The following is a 21819-nucleotide window of genomic DNA, read 5'->3' on the forward strand; positions in this document are numbered from 1 at the left end:
TTTATGCTTTCAGATGGAAACACCCATTGTGTATGAACTGGCTTAAAGTTCTCTGCAAAAAATTGAGCAATTGTTACTTTATGAATCATTTTACAATATTTGCACAGACATATCTTGAGCATAAGCAATAACCATTGTAAATCTGTCAACTAATAGTTATAACGTCAATTCTGTAGTGTATCAAGTCAATTTAAAAATAAGTCCAGTGTATGCTAGACCTCTGTTTCATTAGTGTACCAACTACATGCCAAGGTAATACTTATGGCATCTGTCATATGCCTCTATGGCCCTGTTTGCTACATCCTCAACTGTTTCTTCTGACAGGTTATTACTGCTTGCATGTACCATGTACCATAAGTTGTGTCCAATGCTTCAACATGGTGATAGTACTTATTACCTTCTCCCATGCCTTGCTAAGCCTGAGCCTTGAGAGAGGTTTAACTGTAATTCTGTCTGACCAAGAGTTTGAATCCCCTTGGTGACTGACTCCTTAATTTCCAATGCCCAGTGTTTTTTCACCATGTCCTTATTTCTTTCATTTGCAAGATTTCTTTCTCCCCAGTTCCACTCTCTCCAACCTTCCTCGCTGTCTGTGCAGTTTGCCTCACCCCCTATAATGCATCTCACCTGCACTCAACATAGCAGTTCTTTGTACTGTTCTATCTCATTCACCCTCTGTCTTTCCTGTTTGGCTACAGAACTTCTGTCCACTTCCACCATGTTCTCATTGTTTTGATGTTTTTTTTTTTAAAACACTTTTATTGAATTATCACTTATAACATAGGCAAATTTACATTTTTACAAAAATAATCAAACTGTATTAATAAATTAACATGAACAAACATACCCTTCACATATATTGTTATATATCATATAACCTAAGCAACAGTACATACATTTTTCAATTCCTGCAATTTTTTAAACAAGAAACATCATTATTAAACCATCACTTATGACGTAAGCAATCATACATTTATATAAATGAAAACAAACCACACCAACACAATCCAATGCAATCATTTGACATCACAAACCTAACTGGCACTCCCAGATGCAAACATTGGTCTCTACACCTGTCTTTCCTTGGATTTTTTTATTCTTCTTGTCCTTTTTCCATATATGTGTCCAATATTCTTCTTTTGCTTTCTCTACTCATCTGACGACCTCTGCATATATCCTCCAGACATCTGTGTTTGTTATTAACTTATTCCCAACTCTTTTCCTAGTTGCTGGCCTCCTCTTGCTTCTTCTTCTCTAGTCCCACCGTAACCTTTTGTGCCTGACTAGCCAACCCACGGTCTTCAATGCCTATATTCAACAGTGATGCTGTCCCATTCTCAAGCAGATCCCATATCCTCTGTCACCTAGAAGTACCGTGAGCCAAACCACTGCCCTGCAAGATAAGCAAATGTATTATAAATGTATTTATTTATTTATGCATACACATATACACACACACACACACACACACACACACACACACACACACACACACACACACACACACACACACACACACACACACACACACACACACAATCTGTCTATCTACGTATCTAGCTAGCGAGCTAGCTCTGTGACTTTTTTAAACTCTAGCTATATGTATATACCGGGGGTGCACAAGCCAGTGCATTTCTTTGTGCCGGTCCCAAGCCCAGATAAATGGGGAGGGTTGCGTCAGGAAGGGCATCCGGTGCAAAACTTAGCCAAATGATTCATGCGGACACCAGTAAATATTTACATACCGGATCAGTCGAGGCCCGGGTTAACAACAACTACCACCAGTACTGTTAGCCAACAGGGTGCTGGTGGAAATTGGGCTACTGTTGGCCGAAGGAGGAGAGGAGGTGGAAGGCATGGCCAAAGGCAGGAAGAGAGGAGAAAGGCTAGGACTGTGGTAGCGAGGGTTGGAACTTTGAATGTTGGCAGTATAACTGGTATAGGGAGAGAGTTAGCCGATATGATGGACAGAAGGAAGGTTGGTATATTGTGTGAGCAAGAGACTAGATGGAAGGGGAGTAAGGCTAGGTGTATCAGAGGTGGGGTCAAATTGTTTTATCATGGTGTGGATGGGAGGAGAAATGGTGTAGGAGTTATTCTGAAGGAACAGTATGCCGAGAGTGTTTTGGAGGTGAAAAGAGTGTTGGATAGAGTAATGTTTATGAAGCTGGAAATTGATGGTGTAATGATGAATGTTGTTAGTGCATATATTCCACAAGGTGGGTGTATGATGGATGAGAAAGAAAAATTTTGGAGTGAGTTGGATGAAGTGGTGATGACTGTACCCAAGGGTGAGAGAGTGATGATTGGAGCAGATTTCAATGGGCATGTTGCTAAAGTGAACAGAGGGGATGAGGAAGTAATGGGTAGGTATGGTGTCAAACAAAGGAATGCAGAAGGTCAGATGGTAGTGGATTTTGCGAAAAGGATGGACATGGCTGTGGTGAATACGTATTTTAACAAGAGGGAGGAGCATAGGGTGACATACAAGAGTGGAGGAAGATGCACACAGGTGGATTATATCTTATGTAGGAGGGCCAGTTTGAAGGAGATTGGAGACTGTAAAGTGGTGACCAGGGAAAGTGTAGTTAGGCAGCATAGGATGGTGGTTTGTAAGATGACGTTGGTGATCAAGAAGAGGAGGAGGAGTGTGAGAGCAGCACCAAGGATCAAATGGTGGAAATTGAAAAAGGGTAATTGTGAGGTGGAGTTCAGGGAAGAGTTAAGACAGGCACTGGGTGGCAGTGAAGAGTTGCCAAATAGCTAGGTAACTGCAGCAGAGCTAGTAAGGGAGACGGCTAGAAAGGTGCTTGGTATGACATCTGGACAGAGGAAGGACAACAAGAAGACATGGTGGTGGAATGAGGTAGTAAAGGACAGTATACAGAGAAAGAGGCTGGCAAAGAAGTGGGATTGTCAGAGAGATGAAGAAAGTAGACAGGAGTATAAGGAGATGAGGTGCATGGCAAAGAGAGAGGGGGCTAAGCTTAAGGATAAGGCATATGAAGAGTTGTATGAAAGGTTGGACACTAAGGAGGGAGAAAAGGACCTGCACCAATTGGCTAGACAGAGGGACCAAGCTAGAAAAGATGTGCAGCAGGTAAAGGTGATAAAGGATAATGAGGGAAACATACTCACAAGCAAGGAGAGTGTGCTGAGCAGATGGAAAGAGTACTTTGCGGGGTTGATGAATGAAGAAAATGAGAGGGAGAGAAGGTTGGATGATGTGGGGATAGTGAATCATGAAGTGCAATGGATTAGCAAGGAGAAAGTAAAGATAGCTATAAAGAGGATGAAGAATGGAAAGGCTGTTGGTCCAGATGGCATACCTGTGGATGCATGGAGGTGTTTAGGTGAAATGGCAGTGGAGTTTTTAACCAGATTGTTTAATGAAATTTTGGAAAGTAAGAGGATACCTGAGGAATGGAGAAAAAGTGTTTTGGTACCGATTTTTAAGAATAAGGGTGATGTGCAGAGCTGTAGTAACTACAGAGGGATTAAGTTGATCAGTCACAGCATGAAGTTATGGGAATGAGAAGTGGAAGCTAGGTCAAGAAGGGATGTGATGATTAGTGATCAGCAGTATGGTTTCATGCCGGGAAAGAGCACTACAAATGCAATGTTTGCTCTGAGAGTATTGATGGAGAAGTACAGAGAAGGTCAGAAGGAGTTGCATTGTCTTTTTGTAGACTTAGAGAAAGCATATGACAGGGTGCCTGGAGAGGAGTTGTGGTACTGTATGAGGAAGTCGGGAGTGTCAGAGAAGTATGTAAGAGTGGTACAGGATATGCATGAGGGTAGCGTGACAGCAGTGAGGTCTGCGGTGGGAGTGATGGATGCATTTAAGGTGGAGGTGAGATTACATCAAGGATCAGCTCTGAGCCCTTTCTTATTTGCAATAGTGATGGACAGGTTGACAGACGAGATCAGACAAGTGTCCCCATTGACTATGATGTTTGCAGATGACATTGTGATCTGTAGTGAGAGTAGGGAACAGGTGGCGGAGAACCTGGAGAGATGGAGATATGCTCTAGAGAGAAGAGGAATGAAGGTCAGCAAGACTAAGACAGAATATATGTGTGTGAATGAGAGGGAGACTAGAGGATTGATGAGGATGCAAGGAGTAGAGGTGGTGAAGGTGGATGAGTTTAAATACTTGAGAACAATAGTTCAGAGTAATGGTGAGTGCAGAAGAGAGGTGAAGAAGGGAGTACAGGCAGGATGGAGTGGGTAGAGAAGAGTGTCAGGAGTGATTTGTGACAGACGAGTACCAGTAAGAGTGAAAGGGAAGGTCTACAAGAAGGTAGTGAGACCAGCTATGTTATGTGGGTTGGAGACTGTGGCACTGACAAAAATGCAGAAGTTAGAGCTGGATGTGGCAGAGTTAAAGATGGTAAGATTTGCACTGGGTGTGACGAGCGTGGACAGGATTAGGAATAAGTATATTAGAGGGTCAGCCCAGGTTGGAAGGTTTGGAGACAAAGCCAGGGAGGCAAGATTACATTGGTTTGGACATGTGCTGAGGAGGGATGCTGAGTATATCGGTAAAAAGATTCTAAGGATGAAGCTACCAGGTAACAGGAAAAGAGGAAGGCTTAAGATAAGGTTTATGGATGTGGTGAGAAAGGACATGCAGGTGGTTGGTGTGACAGAGCAAGATGCAGAGGACAGGAAGAAATGGAAACAGATGATCTGCTGTGGCAACCCCTAATGGGAACAGCCGAAAGAAGATGATGATGATATATATATATATATATATATATATATATATATATATATATATATATATATATATATATATATATATTATATTATTTTATTTCTATAGATACAACTTTTAAGCACTTACTGGTAGACATCCCATGTGTACCCAGTTTTAGGACTGTTTTGTCGTCATCCAAGCTTCCAAAGAGCTGATGATAACAAATCAAAGTCATGCCCTGTTTCTGCTGGGGAGAGTGGATTGATATGATTAATTGCTATTTTTTAGTTACTTTGGTATTAAAAGCTTCCATGCTGTGCTTTTTCTTGATGTATGACATCAATCATATATTCATAATAATTTCTGACAATTAACTGTTGTAAAACTCATGAAATAGCTGTAGATGTTATAAATAAGTGATAGTTTGTGAGCAAGTGTATTGTCCAGTGCTTTCTTGTCAAGTATTTTCAGTATTGACCTACTGGCCTGTGTTGTGGCTGAAAAGAGCTTGTTGAGCAGTCTACTTGCCCAGTAAACAGAATTAAATAAATAAATATAATAGCAGACACAGGCGTTTGAGTGGATTTTAATCACCAGATAATTCATGGATCATACTGTATTTGTACTGCTTCAGTTACCAGAGTATAACAACTAAAACATTTTCCACATGAAAGGCAAAGCATGCATGTGGTAGCATTAGCAGGTATATGATAAATGAACTTAAATCCATTTTTTTTTTGTATAGGAAAATGTGTGATCCAGGCATTACTGCGTTTGAACCTGAAGCCCTTGGAAACCTAGTAGAAGGCTTAGACTTCCATCGATTCTACTTTGAAAACTGTAAGTGGCTCTTCTTGTCTTGCATTATTAAATTTTCTTTGTGACAGTTTAATATGGCATCATTCTCTTATGCTATTTTAACTGGATAGCTGCTTTTCTACACATTATCTTCCATACAGTTTTATTTTTGGAGGTATACATTTTAAGTAAATACTAACAGATTTCAGCAAACTACATTATAATATATTTCTGATGCTTTCTTCCTTTGCTGGATATACTTTTTCACTTTTTTGTGTATTTGCTTTCTTGATTTAATGGTTGAACTGATCGCAATATTAGCTGAAATTTAACAAACATCATGAGGTAACATTTTGCAATATTACAAATAAGCTAAAAAGTACTTATTGAAATGAGCTTGGAAACAAAGATAACTACTCCCCAATAAACCTATGACCCCTTTTCTAATACAGTGATTTGAATCACTGTGTGTGTATATATATATATATATATATATATATATATATATATATATATATATATGTATATATAAATATATATTAGATAAATACACAAACACATGCACTTTTGCTCTATATGGTAAGTGAACTGTATTGCAGTGGCTATTTTTTCTGCCATTGCCATGTTCAGTAAAAATCAGTACAGAACAAAATATTATAAAGCAGAATCTCTGCAACAAAAAACAGTATTAAGTTTATATTTACCTTACAGCTACGGTGCAATATTGCTGTATATATGCCCACATTAAAAAAAGAATGATCAAAAGCTGGGTTAGGTTATAAAAGTCAGAATTTTGCAGGTGTCCTCAGCAGCTAGCAGTATTTTTAAATGTTTGAATAATACCTGAGAGGGTGGGCACTTGTTTTATCTGGAACCAGTTGGCCGGGAGATTAATTTTCTTTAAGTAAAAAAAAAATGCTTTTTTATCGGCTTTCTTCATTAAGAATGCCCATTGCACCTAGTCGCACAGACACAACAGGTGTTTGTGACCCTGTTTTCATCTTCTGCATCTGCGCAACCAATGGTTTATGTTTTCATCTTCTGCACCCATGTAGAATTTGAATTCCAGAAGACATTTGGACTGCAGACAAATTGAAAAGTGAGAAATAAGTGCGTTTAAGTGTTTAAGAGGTGTGTGTGTGTGTGTGTGTGTGTGTGTGTGTGTGTGTGTGTGTGTGTGTGTGTGTGTGTGTGTGTGTGTGTGTGTGTAAGAAATAGATAGATAGGGGTGTGTGGCTGTAACAAGTAGATAGGTAACTAGGGATGTGTATGCTTGTATGTAAGAAGTGGAAATGTAAAGGTAGGGCTGTGTGTTGTATAAGAAGTAGGTAGGTCTGTGTGTGTGTGTGTGTGTGTGTGTGTGTGTGTGTGTGTGTGTGTGTGTGTGTGTGTGTGTGTGTGTGTGTGTGTGTGTGTAAGTAAGACAGAGGTAGGAGTGTGTGTAAGAGGGAGGGGGGGTTCATACCTCACAACTTTCCAGATGTTTGCCTCATATTGTTGGTCTGTTTCTTATAAAATTGTGTTGTTCTGTCAAATCATTGAGGACTGAAGTCAGAAAATAATGGCAGACAGTTCAGCTTTAGACTTCATATCCTTCAGAAAATGCATACTAATGCAAAACTTGTTGTTGTATCCAGTTTCTAAGGAGTTAGGGGAATGTATGTGTGCATACCTCTCAACTGTACAGATTTTCACAGACTGCCTGGATTTTTGCGTTATATTTTTGGTCTATTCCTCATGAAAATTCTGTTTTTTTTTTTTGTTGGGACAAATCACTAGGATGAGCTAAGGATTAAATTTATTAATTAATGACAGGGATTTGAGTTTCAGACTTCACATATTTCAGAAAATGCATTCTAATACAAATCCTGTTATTATACTAACCTTCTAAATGTGTCCCTAGTTTCTGGCCTCTGTTCCCAATATTATAACATGCTTTGTGCAGATGTCTAGCTCTGAGAGATTGAGAGGTGTGAGTGTGTCTGTGTTTGTGTGTGTGTGTGTGTGTGTGTGTGTGTGTGTGTGTGTGTGTGTGTGTGTGTGTGTGTGTGTGTGTGTGTATAACAGTGAGGTAGCATACCGCTCAGCTATCCAGGTTTTTGAAGAATGTCCGTATTTTTACTCCATATTCCTCCTAAAAAGGATTGAAGTTGCTAAATAATAACAGACATTTGAATTTTAGATGTCATATCCTTTAAAAAAATGCATACCAAAACAAATCCTCTTATTCTAGTTCATGCGAGCAATATTTATATCTGTCCCTGTTTATTTTAGGCTTTGTCAAGATTTCTTGCACTAAGAGTTTGAGGTGTGTATGTGAGAGAGAGTGATATGCCCTAGTTAGAGTTAGCAATTTATTTTTAAGTGCATTTTCAAGGAATTGTGAACTTCAAAGGAAGAGGTGTTTACTGCTGCTTATGCTAAGTGTGCTTAAAATGTACAACTGTTTTGTTTAGCAAATGTTATCACTATTGTGGTATATAATTTTAAAGCAGTGTTAGTAATACAGCAGGTAGCATACTTGCATCTTGATGTAGAGGGCTGTAGGTTCTACTCCCACAGCATGTAGATTTATATTTTAAGGGGGTGGGGTGCTGCAGTCCTGAGTATGTCCTCCTTTGGATGAGATGCCTAGTAACTATGAACCTGTTTTTCAGCTTGCCACTTATTCCCTATTGTGATCTACAATCTTAGCATTTTTTTAATGTAACATACGCAATTTATTCTTCAAAGGCATCAGGCAATGACTTTGTAGATAAAATACTAAAATATAAACTTGTTTTCTAGCAGCAACATCTTCATTAGATTCAGATCCCTTTATTCACATGACTTTTATTTCTGCAGATATTGGGCATATTGACTGTTATTGGTGGATTGTAGTGATATATGTTTGAGTGACCTTTTATGGTTGAAATCTTCTGAATTGGGCAGTTTGTCATTATGGGCTCATATGTTTTGTTTCATTTCATACTGGAAAATGTTCAAAACTATAAATTTAAAACACACTCTAACAAGTGGTGCTGTATTATACAAGGGATATAATTCAGTCATTATATATTATAATTAATACAATCAGGAAGATGAATCAAAGAACTTTTGCATGGTCCTAAAAATGTGTGCAAGGGACCTATGATATGAAAACAGCCCAAAGGTAAACTTAACTTGCCACTGGCCAGATGCATTTTCTTTGAATATGGATGTCAATGCTGTTTCAGTGAGTGTGAATTTCAAAGGTAGAGAAGTTTTAGTGACACGTCTATTTTCATTGTAAGACTATTGCTTTGTTTAGCAAATGTCTATCAGTGTTTGTGCTATAAAATTTGAACTAAAAGTTGTAAATTAAATCCAAATATCTGTAATAATTGCAGAAGTAATGCATAAAACAGTATGCACACTCAGAGTTTTGAACAGTGTTGAAGGCAACTGGGGAGAAATAGCCAAGTAATGGGACACTGGAATTTCTTCATGAGGGGTTGCATGGGAGGTTGTGGGTTTGCATGCCACTGGAAACAATCTTGCAGACTCCCCTGACTGCATTGCATAGCTCCTTCCATAGCTGTGCTGAGCTGCTGCATGGTACACTGAGTGCATAACCCCAACAATCGCTGCCACATCAGAGGAGTTGAGCACTTGTACTTGCACAGTTGTACTACACTGCTTTGCTAGGTTTTTGAGTGCCATGCTTGTAACCTGATTTGTGTCTGCCATATAGTAGTATTGGCTAAGCAGTATACCACATGTGTCTGTAACACACGTCATTTCTCACCACACTTTACTGAGAGCATTGAAACTTGTTTGTCAATTTCCTTTTGACTGTACTGCCATATTTTTTGAAAACATTAAACCTGATTGTCCCTCTGCCTATTCTGGGCAGTACACATTGTGTTGAGAACATTAAAATCCCATTGTCCATTTGTATGCTGAGTGGTATTTCTATAATATATCTAAAACCACTTGTGCTACTTCTTCTACTGTCAACGAAATATTTAGTGGTTATTTAACCAACAATTATTCTGCCTTAGTCTTTTGGGTTTCTAATACCATGATGGGAATGAACCCTATTCCTAAGTCAAAGTATGATTAAAGTTCATGAAATTACTATTGTTTCAGTCTTTCATGTTAGCCATGAGTGCTCTTCACAGCACCTGCAATGTGCCCAGAAATGACAAATCCTGCAATTCAAATGGAGTTACATGTATTGGTAATATATCTAAGTATGATTGTAAAGTCTTCTTTATAAGACCTGTTGCTCCTACTACTATATGGAACTGCTGGCTATCCTTATTCCACATTGTCCTTGTTTCTGCCTGCAAATCCTGATATTTTATGGCTTAGTGTCTCTCTGTATATAAGACACTGTAGTCACTGGGCACAGTAATTTCAATGATCAATGTTACCTTTGTCTTATTTTAATGGATTACTATGTATTTTTCTTACATCTGTTTTTTGATCTATTGGTAATGGGTGATCCCATCTGACATAAACTTCATCATTTTCTGTAATGCTTGGTGGCTCATGTTTTCAGTGCTTTTCAGATAATTCAATATTATAATGTTTGCGCAATACTCAGTGCAACAGCCTTATCACATTATTATGCCTTTCAGTATACAGTCCTTCTGCCATTAGTACTTCACAACCAGCAACAAGATGTGCGACTGTTTCCAATTCTGTTTACAAAATCTTTATTTGTCTGTTTCTCCCACATATTCAAAAGTCCACTATCCTGGGCTGCTAATGTTTACCGTTCATCTTTTACTTTAAATTCACCTCTTCTTAACCATTCCTGTATTCATTCCTGATCAATATGAGGTTGTTCCAAAAGTTTTCTATACTTGCAACAGTATTTATGCATTTTCCACATTTCTTACCTTCTCATCTAATTCTTCACTTTATATTCTTTTGTTTCTTTTTTGCAACATTCAGTTGCTGCCCAATTATTATCTACTTCTGGTTTAAATTCCATTCCCACTTTACACCAATATGCTTCTGCTAAACTATGCAGGGAAGTCATCTTAGACTTATTCTCCTCATGTTTCAAAACTTTCATTAAGTTTGCATCTTGTGAGGTCAGCAGATATGTATGCAGTCTTATGAATGCAGATCTATTCATGTAATCAATTTTGAGGAGCCCTATACTTCTTCAGAATGGGGTATATATATATATATATATATATATATATATATATATATATATATATATATATATATATATATATATATATATATATATATATATATAGGCTTGGTATACACTTATTTTTATAAATCATTTGTTGAGCATGAAGCAACATTCTTGTTTTCCTGTCCAACTGATCTGAAACCTTTTGGGGCTAGTCAATCACTCCAAAACTGTAAGTTAGGACAGGAGGAGCAAGTTGCTTTATAGCTTGGACTTTGTTCCTAGATGCCAGTGCTGTTTTTAGTATTAATTTTAATCTTCTAAACTATTCAGTACTGAATTTTATTCACATTTGTTCATGTTTTATTATTGATCCTTCATCAATTCCTAAATATTTATACATTCCCTCTTGCTTAAGTTCTTTTATATCACATTCCTGTCCCAGGCTGATGTTTTCATGTTTCTTGGTACTGCAGCTTTCTTGCTTTAAAGGTTGCATTCGCACATTTATCAAGACCAAATGACATTCTTTTACCATCTGAAAAGGTTTTGACCACTTCAAGTTGTGCTTTCAGGTCTTCTTCTGATGAACTATACAGTTTTAAATCAATCACAAAAACAAGAGAAGCCTTTACACTTTGTTGCTTTCTGGGAGCCAAATTGTAGTCATGCCCTAACCTGTTAGCTAGACAGCTTAATGGGTTAAGAGCAAGACAAAAGAACAGTAGTGACAGAGTCACCCTGGAATATCTCTCATTTGAATTTTTATCCGTGGAATAATAATTTGTCCTTTATCGTGTCTTAATTGGAGAGTGGTTTATGTTATGCTCACTGATAACCGTTACTGTTAGCAGGCAGAGAATCCAATTGTGAGAGGTATCGATACATACTCAGACAAGAGGCAAACCCATTTTCCTCTTCTACCCAGGCTGTTAGTGCTCACTATACACCCACACCACAATACGATACACCCACACCACAATACGATACACCCACACCACAATATGATACACCCACACCACTGCTCCACTAACATCAAACCTAGGTTGAGGTAGTAAGAAAATCTATCCCAAACTCTCCTAAGCACACCCCCCCAGAAAATGTACTAGTCTGACTAGACTTCAGCATCATAATATGATGCCATCAACTATACTAGCTACTTTGTCCACCATGAGCATGGCTCACGAAAGCAATATGCAGATGCCCCCTAAAGTAACAACAGCGTAATGATACATATGATAATGTCCATGGCATCAGTGACACTGTAGTTTGACATTCTAAAACACCAGTTACTAAGCCAAGCAGTGTTAGACCAACAGGCAGCTTTCCTCTCAGGTTTTAGTATTCTCAATGTCCCCAAGGCACTTTGATCTTGTTCACCACATATATGCTTGCAACCCACTGAGCACCTAGTTCCAGGCTTTGATATAGCATCCTGCTAACTCTGCTCTTAAAGGGAAGAGAAAAAAATCTGCACACCCTCAGCTCTTCAAATGAAGAGCATAAAGGAAAAAAAAAGACTCCTGAAGCACTGAAGTGCCTTTCTGTGACAGCATGTTGGTGCAGAAAAAATAATGTAAAAACTCTCTTTTGTGTAACCTAAAACATTGGACTAGGGAGGCTGCCCCCCATTACATTACTGATGCATTCTGGTCATTGCACATTTGGGAATGAATGACCTCTGAAGATCCAGCTTGGAAGATATGACGAAGGGTGTGGCTGAACTCTCTCTCTATTGACTGGATGCTGGAAAACAACTTATCTTGAGCAGTATCCTACCATCACCATGAATGATACCACAATATGTATATAAAATAATTGAATTCAACAATTGGATGATTAACTGGTATTATTTGTGGGAGGGGGTTCCAATGTTTGTGAGCATGGAGGGAGGTGGTGAACAGTCTTACTTGTTTTCCTAGGTGTGGCTTGTGCCTCTCCTATAGGGGTTTTCACATCTTGGTTAAGATATTCTCTATGCCATAGTGCCTTTTATAGACTGTCTCAATCTGCTGTGCCTAGCAGCCTTACAAATTCCAGTCAAATCAAAACACAGCACTATTCAGTGTTAAAAGTGCCAACAAAATGCTCCCTGCAACAGGAGTCCTTATGAACATTGAAAACATCCACATTTTAAAAGTTGCTGGAATGTGGTTCCAATTCAGTGAAAATAATTACTCATTTACCTGGGTTTAATGTCTACTACTTATTTAGATCACTGACTGTGGACAGCAATAATCCCATTCACTTTCATTCTTACTATCTGCTGTTATCCCATCATTAGTTAAGTGAGATCATTGCACCATAATGTTCTCCTTAAGAACCCTGACTTAGACGTGTTGAAATCTGGCTGTGTTCAAGGACTTCCCCAAGGCTAATTCCTTACAAGTAGTTGATGACCTAATGAGTTATAAATGCTCTACACCCCAAGTGAAACACAAAGGTAAAGCTATTTTCTATAGACCTGATTTCCATTCCCACCTAAACTGCTGTAGAGATGCAACCCGCACCCATACAGTAATAAGTTTAAAAGAAAGTGAAAACAAAACTGTTAACATCTTAAAAATTAACTTAAATTCCTAGTCACTAAACCTAACCTAAGAAATGTAAATGAGGAACTAGGGTGAAGGTTCAAAACCTGCAAGGCAAACTATGAATTAAATGTTGCTACACTACTGAAAGACAACCACAAGGCATTATTTCTCTGTGTTAGGAATCTTACATATAATACTTAGCACTGCATTGAGCATTTTATCCAATGGCCCTTCCCACTGTGACTCCAAAGAAATTGCAAATATACCGGTGGGCAAGCTTAAACTAAACATCTTCCCCATTTGTCCCCAGTTTTTCAAAAACTTCCTGCAGTCTGCACCACCTCCATGATTTCACCCTAAGAAGTTCTAGTAGTGTCCCCAGAACTATGAATACTAGTTATTTGGGTCTATACAAAATAGTATAAAACATTACCTCACTGACCACCCCCCCCCACCACCACACACGTGCATACAAAACATATTTAGTCTGAGTTTCTCCAAAATGATATGGACTTGAGGCCTGGACAACTGCTTTTGTGGTATCCATCCACAAGGGCAGCCCTGCAACTTACCCTGGGAACTACAGGGTAATTAGCTTTAATAGCATAATTTGCAAAATAATGGAATATGTAATCATGAAACATAAATAATGATGTTGGTAGCTTACAAGCCCTTGTTACAAACCAATTTTCTTCTGTGAAATGTAGGTACTGCTTACTAAACCTGATAGGTTTCTTTGAAAGGATCACAAAGGCACTGAACGAAAGCAGACAGAGCAGCAAAAGATCCTGTCCTGTTTGATCTCTTATATGTTTGTAAAGCTGGTAGCACAACTGGTAAGATCTAAATCCACAATGTAACATATGGGATCAGTATATTGACTAGAAGCCCTCCTACCTATGGAATAAGCTTCCTCTCAATATCAAACAAAGCAGATTCCTAATTCTGTTCAAAAATAACCTCATTGAGTGGATGGGAATCTAAAAAAATTGCCTCTGGTCTCACTCCCCCATGACTTATGGATGGGGGTCAAGCAGTGGGATTTGCAGGCGCTTGGCTGTACTGGACTAGTGCTTAAGAACCACCCATGAACCTAAGAATGTTTGAAACATATTCAAGTATGAAAAACCTGACTATTTTGGCTAATGCTTCCCTTGTTAGGAGGTTTGAAAGTCTATAGTATCAAGAAAGGATATTAAATGTTCATCACTGGAGCACATTTGCAGTAATGCTAACTGATGGAACGTATCCTGCCAAGGATACCATACTCGTATCAGTGTTAAAGCATTAGGTACACCTTCCTTTCACATCATTCATTTGACCTTTGACCTAAGTACAAGTAATTAAAGAATGCATGGGTGTGAAATTCCCCAGAATTTTCATATCTTCAGTCCTTGGACTGATTGTTGGTCTGTCAGCTGATGAAAGGAATCCAGCTACCTTTGCCAAAGATAGAAGTGTACTGCCACTGGGGGCATACCTCTCAACCTCTTAGTGAAAGAAATCTGGACAAAGCCATAAATAATGGGGGGACAAAAGCCCAAAAATAGGGACACTTTTTAAATATTGCTCTTTCAAACTTAGAAAGTTGATAGAATAACAGGTTTTCCATTAGCATGAATTTTCTGAAGGGTATGAAGTCTGAAACTCAAATGTCTATTACTGCTTTCTGACTTCAGCTCTCAATGATTTCCCAATGATTTGCCAGAAAACCAGACTTTATGAGAAAAAGGCTAAAAATGTGAGGCAAAAATCTGGACATTCTGCAAAAATCTGTACAGTTGACAGGTATGAGTCTGGTGGCCCTTCCTCTTTTCTTGAATTTTTCTATAAAAGATATATTTTCATGATGTTACAGATGGAGAAATGCAACTGTGAACAGCAGATCCATTATAAAGATAATCACACAAAGTGTCTTTACTGTTTTGGACCTGACCATGAAACTAAAGAGTGTTCTGTTTGTCAAGCCTTTCTGTGTAAGACCAAATATTTATTTAGAAACCAATATTTACAATCTTTCCTGCATGCTAAGATGATGTTTGGAATCCGTTTACTCTAACATATCTCAACAGCCAAAGAAAACATTAAAAAAAAAAACACTGGCTAAAATTATGGAGAAGTGTAAACATAAACAACTCCTACCCTATCTTATCCAGAACAATCTATTGGCTAGCTCTCAGCATGGCTTTAGGCCATACCACAGTACCATCTCAGCCCTCCTCTCTTTCTCTAATGTCATAAACCGCAACCAAAATAATAACAAACTATGCTCAGCCCTCTTTCTTGATCTCACTAAGGCCTTTGATACGGTTAACCACCAACTACTCATACCTACCCTGGAGGCCATCTCCTTAGATAACCATGCTCTCCAATGGTTTCAATCCTACCTCTGTGGTAGACAAGAGGCCATCCTATGGCAAGACAAACTATCAGTCCTCCCACCCATCACCCTAGGAGTCCCCCAGGGCTCTATACTAGGACCCCTTCTTTTCTCTATCTTTATTAATGACTTCCACACTGTCATCCCAAATGCAACCTGTATTCAATATGCAGATGATTCCACTTTGATTTGTTCAGCCAACTCCCCAACAGACCTGATGATGTTAACCCAGGATACTTTCAACACAGTAGAAAATTGGCTCTCTAATCAATGCCTGATCCTAAACCCCAATAAAACTAAACTGCTACTCCCCCCCCCACTTGTAGGTCCTCCTCACTGTTCTTCACCATAAAAATCTAACAATGGCACCATAATTTCCCCAGATGCCCATACTAAACTTTTAGGTGTAATAACCTTAAATTTGATATGCATATCAATCAAACTATTAAAACCATTAATAAAAAACTTGGCTCGCTATATAGGATTAAACCGTTCCTTACTCCATTTGCCAGAACTGCTATTGCCCATTCCCATCTACTCTCCACCCTTCTCTACGCCTCCACTTTATTCACCAACTTGAACAAATCCGATCTTAGCAAACTCTCTAGCTGTTATAACCATATTGCTAGATTTGCCATTGGCAGAGCATATAGGACACATGACTGCCATGACCTAAATCTGCTAGGTTGACTAGAATTGCCTAATCTACTACAGTATAATCAACTCATAGTCACCTATAAAGCTTTCAATCAACCTGAAAATATGCATGCAGTTAAACATATTATCAGCCCCTATAGTAACCTCAGGCCACTTCATTCATCCAATAGACTGTGCTTCAAACAGTTAAAACCCTCAACTCAGCTGGTGACTCTCTGTTTGCCAACTCTGTTGGCAAAGCCTGGAACTCTCTTCCTGCAGATCTTACTCTAGAACCCACTCTAACTCGATTCACAAAAAGTCTCAAACTATATTTTATGACACAATGGCTTTGTCCTTTGAAGATACATGTATTTCTGCTTCTTTGATGCTTGAGTCTCAGCCCCCTGCGTCCAAGCAAGTAGATAAGTATTATAAAGTCCCTGAAAGCCACAAATACTGGTATAGACATCTTAACTCTGACCCAGCAGTTATTTTCTAAGGTCAGACAAAACAACATAACCTGTTTCTTCCTTTACTGAGTTATTTAATAATAAGCAAAGTAGAGCCATAGACAACTGCAGAAGGAAAGAAAGTGCATACCTTTGGAAATTTAGCATTCCATGCCATTAATTACCAGACCTACATGAATAGGTACATGCTATCTATTTTTGATAATATGTCCAAACTAATTCCAAGCTTAACTGATTTTGACACTATATCTGACTTTCAAAACATGCTTTATTCAGCTAATCAGGTGGCACATCACAGCACCGACTGCAGATATGAAGTGGCCGAGACCTATTTCAGAGCAGCTGCTGCTGGATCAGTACTATGACGGTTTTCCTGGCTCTGTCTTCAATCTGCACCAGAAGATGTTAAAACATAACTTTTACATGAATCCTTTGGATAAGAACAACTTATGTGGACTTCTTTATGATGAAAAATTTCAAAAAATGGAGGAAAGGGGAATAATTATGCAAGGTTCATTTAATGTTTTTTTTTCCCTATTTCAAGTTTTCATATCAACTACCCTCTTAAACCTGGTCCCTTTTTCACAAAATTCAAACATTTTCTTAGAGGAAAGATAAAAAATCCTCTAAGAAAATGGCAGTGCAAGCCTATATCTGATTTCAAAGCATGCTTCACTTAAAATCATTTAATTTTTGATTATCTCCTACCCCCTTTTTCCACCTCAAACTCCAACCTTTCCAGCAACCTTTCTGTTTGCCTTCCCATCTACAGAGCAATAACAACTGACTCTTCATCTTACATATCATCAGTGATGGATGCAGATATCCATGGAATTCCATCCCAGTCACTTTAGGAATTCCTCGGTCCCTTTAAGTCAACAGCATCATGTTTTCACAATTATTTTTGACCTCTTTGAGAGTAATAAAGTCTATCCCTTACCATATAAGAACAAAACAAATTTAGTCCAGGCTTTTACTTGATCCAGGAAAAGAAGAGACTTGGAGACTAAGTCTGGACTTAACCATCCTGAACATGTATTAACAGTCACAAAATTCAAGATGTGAATGCTCCAGTCTCTTTTCCCTCTGATCTTTACATATCTGTTTTGGTTACCTTTTGACATTGGAACATATGAACATACTAGACAAGCAATCAATGGGACCATAAGATGCCTAGCTATGCACACCTTTAAGCAGACAAACTTAAAATTTCTTGGCATCCTTTTCAAGCACTTAATAGTGTTTACCTCCCAAATTGAGCAGGGCTGTACATGATGACCAGAGTTTAAATTTGTGTTTACTTATCCAATTGCCAAGACTAGTCTTAAAGGTAAACAAAGTAGTAATTTGTTTGACCTGTAGGGGTAACTTATTCTACAGGCTAGGAATATGTTTAGTTAGGAACCTGTTCCTCCAATGAATCAAGTTTATTTGTTGTTGTAGATTTAGATCCTTAATATTGGTATGTTGTAGAGCCACTAATTATATAATGAAATTTAAGGTCAAATAGGACTGTGTCTTTCATTGCTCAAAAAGCAGGATACAGGTCACCTTTCAGCAACCTGTGGGCTACTGAGTATAAGGAGAGTCATGCAAATCTATTTAGGTAGTTGAATGATTTAAGACCTTTATTTTTCTTGGATGGAAATCTTAGTGGCCTTTCCAGCTGAATGATATGCTTTGATTTGTACATACTAGCGTGAGCATTGTATTCAAAGATGGGTGTGATAAGGGAAGAGTACAGTGACAGGATTATGTGTTTGGATCTTGAAGGTATTCCCTTGGAATTATTCAGGTCAAATGGAAGGATTTGCTGACCCTGGTGGAACATGATGCTCAGATGAGAGCATTATCTGCATAAGTATCTAACTCTTATGACTGTATTTGTCTGAATAGGAGCACCAATTACAACAGATGAGTAAGGAGAATATATTGTATGTTGGCTCCAAAGGATGCCTACCATTATATCCTTATCCTTTCAAACTGCAAACATTTTGAAATTCTGTGTTTTAATGGCATTGCTTTCAAATTACTGTTTTTCCTTTTGGGCTTCCCACTGTTCCAAGATTGTTTGCTAAATGTCTGTTTCCAGTTATAACATTCTGCAGATGCCAAGGTATCCATGTCTACCCATATTTGGACAACTTTGTCATTCAGGCCACTTCTCTTCAAAGGATTCTTCAGGATTTACAGTTCGTCCACAACCTGTTTCCCAAACTAGGGTTCACTCAGAACTCTAAACTATCCAGTCTACATCACTCTCAGTCTCTAGTGTTCCTAGAATGTTTTCTCAGTACATCCACCATAATGGCCTCTCTTCTTCTGGAAAAGGTTCAGTTCTGGACAGAGGTTTTTTTATTCTTGACAAACCTTTCTGCGTCCTCTGCAAAAGAAGTTCTGAGAGACTCGAGATATATGGCATCTACAATTCAAATGATTTCTTTTGGAAGACTCCATATAAGGAACATTTGGGCATAAAACTGACATCATCTTTCCTTCCCAATTTCTCTCTTGCCATTTGTGAAGGAAGAACTGTTTGGTAGATCAACCAAATAAAAGCCATTCCAGGAGTTTCCCTGCTTATTTCCCATCCTCTTTTGAAGATCTTAACAGACACTTCAGACCTGATCTGGGGAGTGCTTGTTCCAAAGGGAGTTCAGTCCATACAGGAGAATAGGGAATATATAAACATCAAATAAATGCAAGACTTGATCTTTTCTCTTCCAACACATCATCAACTTTGAACTCCAGGGACTCTTCAAGTATTAACAGACAGCACCACTGTTATGTGGTACATCAACAAACAGGGAGAGCAAAGTCTTACTACCTGTACAAGCTGGCAATTATAGCTTAGGGCTTTACTATTTGCCACAGTTTTTTTCATATAAGCAGTGTATATTCCCTCAGAACTAAATTCATTGGTAGACTACCTGAGCAGATCCAAGGCAGACCCTCTCAAATGGACTTTCATAAAAAGAAATATTGCCAGCCCAGCTCACTGGAATTTTGTAAATAATTATATGTCATTTGTGAATATCAACATGATTTATAGCTTGTGTTACCAATGTATTAAAACTGTATGTTATGTGTATATCAAACTGCTGGTACAGAAGTGTATGTAAAGTACTGAGCTTAAATATGTATCCAGAGTGTACCCTGCTGGAAGAGAATAGAAATGTATATACACTATTATTATTGTGTAAATGTATATATTGTTAACAGTGGAAACTGGAACATAAAAGGTTAACTTGCAAAACTTCAGGAAAATAGTTGAAATTAAATTGTTTTATAACCACGTAATAAAAGAGATGTTATCTTTCAGTTTCGGTGCAGCAAGGAGACAGGATGTCTAAAACTAGGAACCTTCTGCATTGTTTTGTGTTTTATTGTTTTATGCCTTCCAGCAGCTGCAAAGATCTAAAGACTATGTATTTTTTACAGGGAGATGCTAAATGCTGGCAGTTTCTAGCAATGGGGGTTTTCACCTGGAAAAGTCAGGTGACAAAAAGTGATGTCATGCTGCAAGTATCCCAGCAGCAATATTTGAAAAATTAATTTAAAAACTCTCTGAGAGAGAGAGAGAGAGAGAGAGACAGAGAGAGAGATTGCTTTCTGTATGTGTCTTTGAACTGGCAAGAACATTCACTCACCACATTTGCCTTGCTATGAGTAAGTTAAGTAGAGTACAGTAATGTCTTTTGGATTCAGTAAGAAATATAGTAAAGATTAATTAAGATATTTTCTGTATTTACTTGCGAATGTCCTGCAATGTTGTTTTAAATATTTCCTGTGATTTTGAACTCTGACGTCACTGTTATGATTTACTGAGTATGTTTTTGTTCTTTTATTATTTATCATTAAATATATTTAATCCTGTCTTTGTGGCTGATATTTATGAGACATATTAAGCTCTGAGAGTATTTGCATATTTATTTGGTACCACTGTGCAGGCCACTCCTAATAGCTTTGCTCTTGGTCAGACTATCATTTTCATTAATAGCAACATTACAGAGTAGGACTGGATACCCTTTGTTAAGGGCCTTAAAGTAGCTGATAAGGGGTTCTGGTGGCAGTGATAACTGCTTTATAGTCTGGGCAGAAGGGGGCATAGTTAGTAAACCTGTGCCAGGTGTGTGTGTGTGTAAAACAAATCTCCAAGATTGTGTGTGTTAGCTACTTGGGCAGGGACACAAAGCACTGGTTGGACAGAGAGACAGTGTTGGAGAACTTGGCTTGCAACCTTGGCTAAGAACTCAACTCTATAGCTGTGTCAGTGGGGAAACGTATTGAGGATCTGCAGAAAAAGTGAGAAACCAGCCTCAGACTGACTGTCGTCTCTGTGTGCTCTTAAGGGAATTTGCACTTTACTGCGTGTGTACTTGTCATCCTCCCAGTGTGTATGTCCCACACTGTTGCCAGTGGTGAGGACAGAGGCTCCTTGATTACTGGGCCAGTGCTAGGATGTCACATGGACATGGAACAGAGAGGTCTTCCTTCAGATATCCCACCGATGGGGAACACCTTAGATAAGTCTCTATGCCTCCACTCTGAACAATCATCTCTAGCTCCAACACCATAGCCCAAAGGTTCCTAGAATTTATAAACTCAAATGCTATGGAACAACTTGTTACCACTCCCACAAGAGGGGAAAACATACTGGACCTGATCATCACCAACAGACCATAAACTAATCTCACTGGATATTCACCCACCCCACCCCCCCCCCAGAAAACCACAGTGAAAACTTCTCTAAAGCAAATTTACACGCCTCAAAACTGAGGCAAAACTTCAAAAAGCCCCGGCCTGTGGAAAATATGGCCCAGACCGCAGAATCCTTTATAAATGCATTCTATGAACACCTTCAGGAATGCATGGATCAAACCAAGACCCAATCCTCCAAAGGCAGGCGTCCTGCTAAACAAACCCCAACATAAACAAACTATACAATGAAGGAGGAAACAGAACAAAATCCCATAAAGGAAGGCATCTCTGATCAGTATTAAAAAACACTGGGCACTCATAAAATCGTCTAAGGCCAGCTTTGAGACTTTAGTTATGTTAGGAACAATTAGTCCAAATGAAAAAAAAACACCGCGCCCACACAGACATTGCCAACATCCGCTGCTGACAGGTTCAGTGCAAACTCCCCCCTCTCCCACCAAAAGGGCAAATATCTA

General features: G+C 38.6%; 1 protein-coding gene across 2 annotated transcripts in view; it reads left to right on the top strand.

Moving 5' to 3' along the window:
- The window catches only part of LOC122800065 (calcium/calmodulin-dependent protein kinase type II subunit alpha), a 1141826-nt gene that overhangs the window by 1056596 nt on the left and 63411 nt on the right, over nt 1-21819 (top strand). For both annotated transcript variants that reach the window (XM_044069562.1, XM_044069563.1), the window contains one exon: nt 5448-5542. In XM_044069562.1, coding sequence (XP_043925497.1) covers nt 5448-5542 — 95 coding nt within the window. The remainder of the gene's footprint in view (nt 1-5447; nt 5543-21819) is intronic.

The sequence above is a fragment of the Protopterus annectens genome, chromosome 4.part0 (assembly GCF_019279795.1).
Source record: "Protopterus annectens isolate FY-2018-M chromosome 4.part0, PAN1.0, whole genome shotgun sequence".
NCBI lineage: Eukaryota > Metazoa > Chordata > Ceratodontiformes > Protopteridae > Protopterus > Protopterus annectens.